The following is a 12586-nucleotide window of genomic DNA, read 5'->3' on the forward strand; positions in this document are numbered from 1 at the left end:
TGCAAGCAAAGCCCTGCTTATCGGCCGCTCTCTCTCTTTCTGTCATTGCATAGGAATTGATAAGTAAGGTCATGGAAGAATACGAAATCATGGAAGATTTCCTCTACAATTTGACTCAAGAGGACTTCAATGACAAGTAAGCACAAGGCATTTCCCCTGCAGTCAGAGCAAGACCTTTGGCTTCAGATACCATATTTTCTGCCTCAGGGCTTTATTTGCACATCAAAGGGCTTCAGCAAATCTCTTCAGGCCGCCAGAAAAGATGCCCACTGAACTACCTTATTCAAATGCAGAACCAGTGGTGGTGCCAGCCTCTGGGCCAGGGACTGAAGCAACCTTCTTGTTTCTGAGGCTTTTAGCAAACCGGAGGCCTTTATTTTGTTTTATTTTTCATGAAAAGCCAGTGAATTTAGGGGCTGCACAGCATGAAATTGCTAGGCTGCATATTTCTGGGTGGATACAAGGAGCTCACAGGGATTTGAGAATTGCCCAGGGGTGCCAGTTGCCTGCCAGGTTGCTGCCAGCATTTTATTACAGATTTGTAATATAGTGCACCCCAGGCACCCAATTTGTAAGACTCAGCACACGCATGCAAGGCAGGATTTTTGGGGCACCTGTGCCCACTAGATGTTGCTGAGCTGCAGCTTTGATCATCTCAGAGGACTGGATACACAGTGCATTTGTGTGGCTCTCTTTATGTTGTCAGGTGGGCTGCAAGCGGCTGGCCTCATAAGATCACCACACAGATTGAACTGATAAGGCAGCAGCACATTGAAGATGAAGAAAGATTCCGTAAAATTCAGCTCATGGATCAAACCAACTTCTTGGAACGGCTGGATGGTCTTCAGGTACTGATAATGGGCACCAGAGTCGTCCTCTACACTCACTTTAAGTATCAAGTATCATCAGCGGGTAGCTGGGGATGAACTAAAATAAGACCCTGACACATGGAGTTAGCCAGGTCTATTCCTCATTGAGCCTAGGGACATAGAGATCGTTGTGGGTGATTGTCCATTACTCAGGGCGCATTATCATCCTTAGCTATGTGACCAGGAGAGAGGGAAGTGTTTCCACTTTGCACGGTGAAAACTCATAGCCACCTGAGACTTGCTATTACCAGGATTCTATCCAGCATTTATGACCGGCATTTTATCTTAAAATATACTATCCACCTCTCCCAGATCTATGGTTATGTCTCATGGGCTCTATCTCCCTGCTTGCTATGACTGCTTTTCTTTCACAGATTGCTGTGGCAGGGTTTTCTGCGCACAGTGATATAAACCGGGCACATGAGATAGCCAATGAAGCAAGAAGAATCAAGAAGCATTTGAAGGAGTCCCAGCAATTGGCATTACTGTACAACAACAGGGAACGGATTTTTGGTGTGCCGGTGACTAATGTAAGTTCCCAACTCCCTCGCTACCTTCATTGTGCTTTTTGCATCTCTGTTGATAACAGTTGATAACTTCACCAGATATTGCCAGTCTTTCTTTATAACTCTGCTGCTCGCCTTCTGTTGCTCACCTTCATTTTCTAACCATGTGGTCTCACTAAACTGGCACAGAGCAAAGCAGTATGCTAGCCACTCCACTTCATTAAATTATTCTCAGGTGTTTTTTTTGAGAGCTCACGCAAGAAGAGCTGGAAGATGCAAGGCATTCATGAAGCAATTCATGTGGCAGAGATCTCAAAAGTTTCATAAATGTATGGCTGCAAGCTATATTGTTGGCTTGGCTCCCAGCTCAGAAGCAAGAAGCAGCCATTAGGGATTTCTATACAATGATTTCATTTACTGAAACCTTAAAACTCCAAATGTGCTTTTTAATTAACACTTTTTGGTTGCTTTTTTAAAAAGGTGCTTTTTTTAAAAAAAAACCCTTTTATTATAAAGATGCTGCTTTTAAAAAGAATGAGACATTGTATTTGATTCTGTTTCATAGAGGATAAGGAGAAATCCAAATAATTGTTTTACATTTTTTGCATTTTTTGCTTTAAATATGTATTAATAATTGTGTGAGATCATTAATGTAGCAGAATTAAATGCGTTGTTATTGTTTTCTGTGTTATTTTGGAATCTTTCTGTGGTTATGTAATAATTATGGCTAACTAAAATAAAATTAAAAAATTCCTTCAGTAGCACCTTAAAGACCAACTAAGTTTTTATTTTGGTATGAGCTTTCGTGTGCATGCACACGAAAGCTCATACCAAAATAAAAACTTAGTTGGTCTTTAAGGTGCTACTGAAGAAATTTTTTAATTTTGTTTCGACTCAGACCAACACGGCTACCTACCTGTAACTAAAATAAAATATTTTAAACAAACAGAAAGAGAAGAAGTGATCTAGTCAAATGGAAGCATGTTTATGTCACATGGTTCTGAATGAGAGTGCACAATTATATGATCAAGTTCTTCCTGTTGAAATCAATGGGACTTAATGTTGTTTAATGACTGGATTTTGTTCCCTTTATACATAAGATAAGGTGGTTTGTGTACAATTTTGCAGAGTGTGTGTCTGTTCTCCTTTCTCTCTTTTCCTATTTATTTAGTTACCTTTCTCCCAAGGTGGCTCACAGCATGAATTAAAATAAATAGCGCTACAAACAGACAATCAATAGAAATATTTTTAAAAATCAAAAAGTAACTATTAAAACAGCACTGTAAACACTTAGAACTATTTAGAAGCATAGACACACAAAGTACAGCACCCACCCTTAGAAGATCCTGCCACAACAGCCAGTTAGTGACCAAAGGCCTGTCTGAACAAAATAGCATTTGCCTGCCACTGAACAGAAATCAGAGAGGGGGCCAGCCTAGCCTCCCATGGAAGAGAGTTCAGCAATCTGGGAGGAGCCATGAATAAGATTCTCTCTTGTGTCCTCACCAAAAGTGCCTATGAAAGTAGCGGGACTAAGAGAAAACCCTCCCTGGAAGATCACAAAGCTCAGGCAGTCTCATAGGGCGATAAGCTCCTTCAGATAGCCTGGACTCAACCCACATGGAAACTCTAGGACTATTGTGATCTGGGCACATGTATAGTCACGTATTGCGCCCAAGAAACAAAGGGAAGGTCCCTTGCCCACTAAACATACAGAAGAGAACTCTCATGAAGTCAGTTCAGGGCTCCCTGCCGACTTATTTATACCAGCAAAGTCGAGAGAGCAACCTAGTGAACGTACACCCTGATGGCATGTTCGGAAGACATTACAGGTTATTTTTCTGTGGAACATGTGCCTGTTAGCAGTTAGTAATATTCTTCTGGTTTCTTCAGTACGATAAGCTGTCCAGGATGGTTAAGGACTTTCAGCCCTTCTATGATCTCTGGACTACAGCATCAGACTGGCTTCGCTGGGCTGACAGCTGGATGAATGATCCTCTGTCTGCAATTGATGCAGAACAGCTGGAGAAGAATGTCAACGAGTCCTTTAAGACAATGCACAAGTGTGTGAAACAGTTCAAGGATATTCCAGGTAGCTACAGAGCCTTGAAATGTCATTTTTTAAAAAGCAAACAGATTCAGAAATGGGTTCAACTGAAATTAATATGGGGGGAAATGAGAAATGGGGAGAAATCTAAACTGACAGATTTAGCATCCCTTGCAACCATTTCAGAAATTGTAAAGATATAGTAGAACTGCAAACTTTCTCTAAAATTATGTTTACAATGGCTTTATATTAACACTGTAAAATATTCTTGTTTCTTTTCCTGACTTGTGTTTTCTTCTAAACAATTGTGTTCTAAGTGCTGCAGTGAATCAACCTTAACAGAGGAGGAGTTGAAGGAATATATATGAGTGAAGGTGACTCATTCAAAGCAGAAGGATTAAAAATACACAGTTGTGTAATAGAGCAAGTCTTCCAGAATTGGCTTTTCTTATATCACAATGTTCTGATCTTGTCAAAGACATTGCTGGGGTGTTAGTCCTTCATTGCAAGAATAAACGGAGGCTACACACCCGTACATCACAGTTTGCTAAATTTAATCATTTAAAAGCAGATGGACTGTATTCATTGTTGCTCTAGTAGAAGCACAGTAGAACTCCCTTGCCTCTTCTCCCCACTTCTTCAAATCTGGAACGTCGGGAGAACCCCCAGAACAGCATGTAGGGGGAGGAGACGGGAGATTGGGTAAACATGAATGATTGCACTGACAAATGTTGACTACAACCCATTATCTCCTATTCTTTGCAGAGCTTGTACCTTTCCTATAACTTTGTTGTTGTTTAGTCGTTTAGTCATGTCCGACTCTTCGTGACCCCATGGACCATAGCACGCCAGGCACTCCTGTCTTGCACTGCCTCCCGCAGTTTGGTCAAACTCATGTTCATAGCTTCGAGAACACTGTCCAACCATCTCGTCCTCTGTCGTCCCCTTCTCCTAGTGCCCTCAATCTTTCCCAACATCAGGGTCTTTTCCAAGGATTCTTCTCTTCTCATGAGGTGGCCAAAGTATTGGAGCCTCAGCTTCATGATCTGTCCTATAACTTAAAAGGGAGCAAATATATGTGTTAAAGAAAATATTATGGTATTGATTCAAACGTGCAAATAAGGAACAAATTACAGTATGGGCAACGTACAACATTTCCCTTTGGATAATGTAACATAGTGTTACTCAGTACCCTTTCCCTAAAGCAAACAATTTAGTCTTGTGTTTCTGCACACAATGGCTGATATGTTTGTCATAGTCAGAGTAGACCCATTGAAATAAGTGGACTTAAGTAACTTACATCTGTTGATTTCACTGAGTCTGTTCTGATACCACACAGTGTTCCTGATTTGCACCTTAGAACTGTTGATTGATGGTACATTTTTTAATGTTCTGTTAAGCATGCCAGGATGTTGCAATGGAAATTCGTGGCAAGATTGAGGAATTCAGACCATACATACCCCTGATTCAAGGTCTACGCAATCCTGGTATGCGGAACCGTCATTGGGAGATGCTTTCTGAAGAGATCAAAATCAATGTGAGGCCCAAGGCCAATTTGACGTTTGCACGCTGTCTGGAGATGAACCTTCAGGATCACATCGAGGCCATAGCCAAAATAGCTGAGATTGCAGGGAAGGAATACTCAATTGAGCATGTAAGGAGACCATTCTGTCTGACCTTCCTTGCGGTGTCATCCTTTATGCTGCAGTGTTTTTGTAGATGAATGCTTTTCTTGTGATTGTTCCTCATATCCAGGGATTTTAACATTTGCCCTAAATATTTCTGAAAATGTCTTACAAAAGCACTAGTCAGCTAAAAATAATGTTTTTAAAAAATAGGTAGACTTTCTGAATGTGCTAGCAAAATAGGTACTTCCTCATATGGCGTGATATTGGGAATGTATGGGAGATCTGGAGAATGCTAGATAACTTGGGCTTGGAAGGAACTTGTAGGCAATTACATCTATACTTGTCTTTCTATTTATTATCTAACCCAAACGAGTTTTCTGATGGAAAGTAATTTCCATGTCCTTTGTTTGTTGAGCGGTAGTCTCGTAATCTGGGGATCCGGGTTCGCGTCTCTGCTCCTCCACATGCAGCTGCTGGGTGACCTTGGGCTAGTCACACTTCTCTGAAGTCTCTCAGCCCCACTCACCTCACAAAGTGTTTGTTGTGGGAGAGAAAGAGAAAGGAGAATGTTAGCCGCTTTGAGACTCCTTAGGGTAGTGATAAAGCAGGATATCAAATCCAAACTCCAACTCCTCCTCCTCCTCCTCCTACTCCTCCTCCTCCTCCTCCTCCTCCTCCTCCATCATCTGTTACCATGATCATTAACCTCCATTAACTTTTCCCTATTTTCCACCTTAAGGAAGCAAGTGTTTTGCAAAGTCTGTTCAATATGGACTAAAGTAGGGTTACCAGATGCATTTCCCGGGGACAGTCCCCAGATTTGCGAATAAGGGCCTAGACAAATTCCATCCCCTGAATGTCCCTGGATTTCATCTAATGTCCCCGGGAAACGCAGCAGCGGCAGTGTCAGCAGCCCGGAGCAGTTGGCTCTGGTTGGCTTCAGGAGTTGCTCGGAAGTCGCCTGGTGCAGGGCCTCTAAGATGCAACTTCTGGGCTGCCTCCACCTTCGCTGACCCCAGCAACTAAGCTGTGAAGGGAGGCTTCATGCTGCCTATCGGAGCAGCCTCCCAACTCCTACTTGCATGCAAGCAGGAGCGGGGCGGAGATCTCTCAGCTGTGAAGGGGGGCTTCACGCTGCCTATAAGAGCTTGTATGCAAGCAGGAAGGGGCAGGTGTCTCTCAGTTAGGCAAGGGGAAGCCTCCCTTCCCAGCTGAGGGATCCCCGCCTCAGCTGGGACTGCTCCGATGGGAAGGGAGGCATTGCGCTGCCTGAGAGATCCCTGCCCCCTTCTGCTTGCAGGCAAGTAGGAGTTGGGATGGGGCTGCTCCGAAAGGCAGTGTGAAGCCATCCCTGCCCAGCTTAGGGGTCCCCGCCCCCTCCCGCTTGCACACAAATAGGAATGGGATTGGGGCTGCTCAGATGGGAAGGGAGGCATCGCGCTGCCCGAACCCTTGCCTCCGCCACTGCTCTCAGCCCTCCTTCTCCGCCTTCCATGCCTGACCCACCGGACACCGCTTCCCCCCCCCCTACCACCACCACCACTGAAGAACCAACAGCCCAGGCTCATGGAGAAAGGAGATAGAAGCCTCGGAGGAAGGGGAAACGTGGCAGTTGAGGTCAAGGCAGCGGCCACCCCTCTGCCACCACCATCGCTGCAGTATCAACGTCCCAAATGTGTACTAATTAATTAATTAATTAATTAAAAAAAATCTGGTAACCTTAGACTAAAGATTTATTGCTTCTCATTTCTCAGGCCTTGGATAAGATGGAGCATGAATGGGAATACATCCTCTTCAATGTAGTTCCCTATAAAGAAACAGAAACATTTATTCTGAAGAGTCCTGATGAAGCTTCTCAGCTGCTGGATGACCACATTGTTATGACTCAAAGCATGTCCTTCTCGCCATTCAAGAAGCCATTTGAGGAAAGGATCAACACTTGGGAAAATAAGCTAAAGATGACGCAGGTAATAATTTTCTAGATTCTTTTGTGCGCTTGAAAGTGGAATCTGATATAACAGAGGGGATACTCCAATGCAGCTGTGAGAACAATTTTGTGCTGAGGACAATTTTGTATACATACCTCCAATACATGCTCAGAGATCAGACCCTGTTGACATGGGAGCTCTGTGTACAATTTATAGTTTACACAGAGCTTTGGATCAGAGTCTGACTTTAATGAGACTGGATATCCACAAGGCTTCACTTCTTTCAATAGTTTAAAGAGAATTTTTTATCCTGTGAAAAATTTGGCACATTTTTTAAAATAAACAACAAATTATGCCCTTGCATATTTAATCACTCTATTGACCAGGTTCACCCTGAAGAGCCTAATTTTGTAAGGTGTTAATTGCCAGGTCTCACCATTAGGCATATGAGTAGATTAGGGCCAAACTAGACATAATGGTGGTGGAGCTGTATGTCAGAGAACTGTAGTTCTGGCCCAAAGACATGTTTAAAAGAATCCCACCTTTTAGTGGCTTTCAGAGTTTCCTTGTTTCACTGAGGCTTCAAGATAAGACATAACCAGAAGAAAGGGTTTAAAACCCATTTCAGGTGTAAAAGTGAAGAAGCAGGAGGGTTCATCACCTCTCTTCCACCTACCCTCAGTGCTGCACTGACACAATTATAAGAGTTTTGCTAGTGTAGTTTCATTTTTGAACTCATTCTGGCTTTGGGGCAGGGAGAAAAGCACCTCCCTCCCATCCATCCCTAATGTGCTTTAAATTGTGCACACCCGCACTTACGGCAGTTTGATGGCAGATCTTATACTCAAATATCTTAAATAAGCCTTTTAGTTACTGATGTAAGCAAGCAGGTCTTTTGCAATGAACAGGTAATAATAATACAGTACTTTTATTAGTGAAGTGTTTTGACGAAGCAGAACATGTGCTTTTATGTTATCATTCTTTTGCTTTATTAATGGGCATTAGCCATCCTTATGCGCTTGAACCAGAGTCTGCAGAGTATGTTCTGGATTGCCTCGGGATGAGAAAGGGATGGGACCAAGGCTGTAAGGAACCAGGTGACAAGCTTGCTCTGATGTGATCATGTGTGTGTGGATGTGGAATTGAATTGTGCTTGGCCTTCCCTTCTTTTTTACTCCTTTTACTGAAGATATGGGATTTCCACATGGTGAAGGCAATGAGAGTTTTTTTAGTGAAGAAGAAAAACCTCCACACACAGTAGTAATTTCAGGCATTGCAATAAAATGTTTCTATCTTGGTAGTTAAAGCATATTAAGGGGATAGAAAATGAAATGGTGACAAAGACAGCTATTAAGATAATGAAGGGCCGTATAAACCACCCTCAGTTTACTAAAACTGCTACTACAGTGATTCATTGCAACAAGAAGGATGGGCAATTGTTATCTACTGACTCAAGCAACAGTATAAGAGGCAAAGGGGTTAAGTTGTATATCCATCATATTGGGATTGAAGGCAGAGATACACCACTATGAATGTTTAGGACTCAGATGCCCTTCACCTCAGTCTCAGAAATCTTCGACACACATTTATATTTCTGTATGGCTTCTTGACCGTCCACACAAGTCTCAGTGCTGCCTGCTTTGAAGAAGACACTTCATTACACACCTGTCTGCCCACGAAATCTGAAGAGCAAAGAGCAATTTCTGAACCTCCAGCCCGTCTCTGAGAGAGATTGCATGCCTGCCAGTACCAATGAGACTGGAAGAGTGCAGAACATCTTTAATAAGGTGTCTAGGAAGTGGTGTTTTGAACCTGGCTAAGCCACAACACTTCAAAAAGTGGTTTTAAAATAAACAAACACCAGGGCATTCTGCAAGCAATTACTTCAGCTGTTCATAGAGAACATTCTATCACTTGGACCATTAACTAATTTAATGTGAGGTGGATCGGACTTCCGGAGCCTAACTGTTCCACATTTAGCCCAAATTGAAAAGTGTTATTCTCCCTGAATAATAAATGCTAATTTCACTGGGAGTGTGCATGGCTCCTAAGAAGGGACACTTGGCACATTCAAAAACAGTGCCTAGTTGTTGTTGTTTTCTCTAGGAAATGACCCCCTCCTCTTGAGGGTTTTAAAAGGATACGTGGGTGATCCATTAGTCTAGTTACCCAAATGTGACTCATTCCTTGCTATATGTTCAAGGAATGGCCATTGTTTTCTCAGCTAAGGACATTATTTGTCCTTAGAAGCTAAGGGCTTCTATTTGTTTGGGGCCTTACTAACTGTTCAGCACTGTGCCCCAGTTCATACATGCAAAATTTCTCCATGCAGAGTGGCCTGTTTCCTGCAGCCACAGTGCTATTTTTATAGAAAAAGAGGTCCCGGAACTCACCACGAACACCTCCCCTGTTCTCTTACAATGGCAATGGCATCCACCTGAGAGGTGCTGGAACTGAGTTCCTGTGAGTTCCCCTGAAAAAAGTCCTGTGCAGCCACATAGGTAACGTAACATATGGACTGGATTCCTTGCATGATTTCTCCTCCACCTGAGGGAGAGAAATCACAGGATCAGGGTCTCAGCTTAAGCAGGCCTCAGAACAGGGCAGCCAATTCATTCCCTAAATGTATGAACTGTGGCAATGAAATGCATCCCTTAGATCGAGAGTTAAAAATTAAGATTTTCTTGAATTTTATATTCATAGTAGAAGTAGGATTCATAAAAACAATGAAAAGGGATCTATGGCAGTAGCCCCTGATCTAAATTGATTGCTTAATTCAGTTTTTGCAATTGAGGCTCATTTTTTCACTTTCATCTGAATGACACAACTCAAATTATATTTTCCACTCTTATTGTGCTATATATAAGAAGAATAAATACAAATCCATGATTATTTCTATCATCACCAAAAACCATGAAGTTAAAAATTATGTAAATTACCATTTTCCCAAAGAAGTTTCCCATATCTTCCGAAATGTAGCAGAAATTCTGTTTGTTTAATAAAGGATACTTACTCATAATACCAACCAACCTAGCTTTATTTATTGATGCTTGAATTGTGTGACCATCATCATGACTCCAGTTTTTATGCACGATGATCCTTGCATCAAGCAACACATTCTCTACTAGGTTCTGATGCTTGAGTACATTTTGTTATCTGGAATGGCTGAGTTAGCATTGCCTATCACTTCTGGGAAAACATACCGTATCACCACAGTTCTGGTTACAGGTAGGTAGCCGTGTTGGTCTGGATCGAAGTAAAATAAAAAAAAATAAAAAAAAAATAAAAAAAATAAAAAAAACATACCAAACAATCCATCGTATACAGCCAGGCCTTACGTTACAACCGCATCTGTTCCAACTCTACAGACAGAGAATCTCACCTAAGAGATCTACAGCAAACCTTTTTAGAACTAAAATATCCACCTGATGAAGTTAAACAACAGATCAACAGAGCCAGACAGATACCTAGAGAGAACCTGCTGCAAGACAGACCCAAAAAAGAAAATAACAGAACACCACTAGTCATCACATACAGCTCCCAAGCTAAAACAGTACAACGCATCATCAGAGATCTACAGCCTCTCCTGGACAATGACAGCTCCCTTTCTCAAGCTCTGGGAGGAAGACCTTTCATTGCCTACAGACAGCCACCCAATCTTAAACAACTCCTCACCCACAATAATACAACCACCAGACTTAACATGGACACTGGTACCAGAGCCTGCAATAAACCCAGATGCCAACTTTGCTGCCACATACACCCAGACAACACCATTACTGGCCCCAACAACATCCAACATACCATCTCAGGACTATTTAATTGCTCATCCTCTAACATTGTGTATGCCATCAAATGCCAACAGTGCCCTTCAGCTCTCTATATTGGACAAACAGGCCAAACCCTACGCCAAAGGATAAATGGACATAAATCTGACATCAGGAACCAGAAGACAGAAAAACCAGTAGGAGAACACTTCAATCTCCCAGGACATTCTATACAAGATCTCAAAGTAGCTGTCTTACTACAAAAGAATTTCAGAAATAGACTGGAAAGAGAAGTTGCTGAATTGCAACTTATCACCAAGCTCAAAACCATGGAGGGACCTGGTTTGAACAGAGATATCGGGTTCTTATCTCATTATACATGATAAGCGATCTTCAGCCATCTCAACCCTTGCTTTTTCATGCAAAACCATTTGCAGTCGTTTGCGGTCATCAACAGCTATCAGTCAGTCAATCACCCATTTCCACCACCCTTCTGAGTGATCCCCCCTCCCCATCCCCACCCCTCCCCACCCCTTCTCTACATAAGTGCCTGGAAACTTCCATTTCACTGTATCTGAAGAAGTGTGCATGCACACGAAAGCTCATACCAAAATAAAAACTTAGTTGGTCTTTAAGGTGCTACTGAAGGAATTTTTTTTATTTTACTTCGTATCACCACAGAAAGCCTTCTTTCAAACTGGCAATTATTAAGCAACTCATCTCATGGATTCTATTTGTCACTAGGAGACCTCAAATTATCATATTAACATTGCTGTTTTAATGTTATTCCCACTATAGTAAATACATAAGCTCATTTTAAAAGTCCAGTAGTATTTCTTGTAGAAAAGGAACCTGAGTACTATCATATAGCTTCTTACTAGTATTATAGTGTACAGTCTAAGAATTTAACAACATCTTGGCTTCAGTGGGATTTAAACAGCAAAAGTGCTGCAAAAGAATTGTAGCCAAAATCCGTTTATTATAGCTACAACTTTTTTATATTTGTTGTCAGCTGTTGAAAATACTATGATCATGAGTGGACATGTTGCAATTATTGTTCAAAGACTTGACACACACAAAATGGAGCTAAATTGCACCTTCCATTGGTTTTTGCATCTTTTTATGTTTTGCCGTGCTTTCTTGTAAATATTTGGATTTCATTCCAAATATTTTATGTAAACGTTATAAGTTGAATATGCAACTCAGCCTTCTTCTTGCATGATATGTATCTGAAAGAAATGCTTAACACCAAAATATGATTCCTTCCCTCTACGGCTTTGCAGTGTATGTATTACCACTGAGTTTCTGGAATAGACTTTTACTAATACACCAGACTAGTTGTATCTGTATTAAATACATTTACTAGGGTGAAAGTCTCTTTGAATATAGACTCTTTGAATATAATAGGCTGGATTCAACTAAATAGTTATGCTAGCACAATGGGGCTTCCCTCCTCTCCTTCTCTCATGCCCCCCCAATCAGGCACAATTCTGTCTCCAGTGCTAAATAGATTTTACATTGATGCTTATCAATATGAAGCTGTTGGGAGTGGTCCTTAGGTGTTAGGGAGAACGATGCCATCAGTACTCTGAGGGCATGCAGTTCCACATCTCCATGACATTTGAATCAGGAGAGGCTGTGCAAGTGCTGGATTTGTTGCCTTAATGCAGTGGTGGACTGGATGAGGCCCAATAAAACTGAGTTTAAACCCTGGGAAGACAGAGTTTTTGTGTGGATGGTGGTTCCTGTGTCCAGAATATAGGCTACTTGCCTGTTCTGGGTGAAGCTGCACTCCCTCTAAAGGAGCCAAAATGTAGTGTGGGGGTACATCTGGATGCATC

The 12586-nt window shown here is 41.9% G+C and overlaps 1 protein-coding gene across 3 annotated transcripts in view; it reads left to right on the forward strand.

Annotated features, from left to right (window-relative positions):
- Positions 1 to 12586, forward strand: part of DNAH1 (dynein axonemal heavy chain 1) — a 132646-nt gene that overhangs the window by 41493 nt on the left and 78567 nt on the right. For all 3 annotated transcript variants that reach the window (XM_035106095.2, XM_035106094.2, XM_035106098.2), the window contains exons 16-21: positions 54 to 136; positions 707 to 848; positions 1244 to 1399; positions 3269 to 3467; positions 4823 to 5076; positions 6805 to 7017. In XM_035106095.2, coding sequence (XP_034961986.1) covers positions 54 to 136; positions 707 to 848; positions 1244 to 1399; positions 3269 to 3467; positions 4823 to 5076; positions 6805 to 7017 — 1047 coding nt within the window. The remainder of the gene's footprint in view (positions 1 to 53; positions 137 to 706; positions 849 to 1243; positions 1400 to 3268; positions 3468 to 4822; positions 5077 to 6804; positions 7018 to 12586) is intronic.

This window comes from Zootoca vivipara, chromosome 2, assembly GCF_963506605.1.
Source record: "Zootoca vivipara chromosome 2, rZooViv1.1, whole genome shotgun sequence".
Taxonomy (NCBI): domain Eukaryota; kingdom Metazoa; phylum Chordata; class Lepidosauria; order Squamata; family Lacertidae; genus Zootoca; species Zootoca vivipara.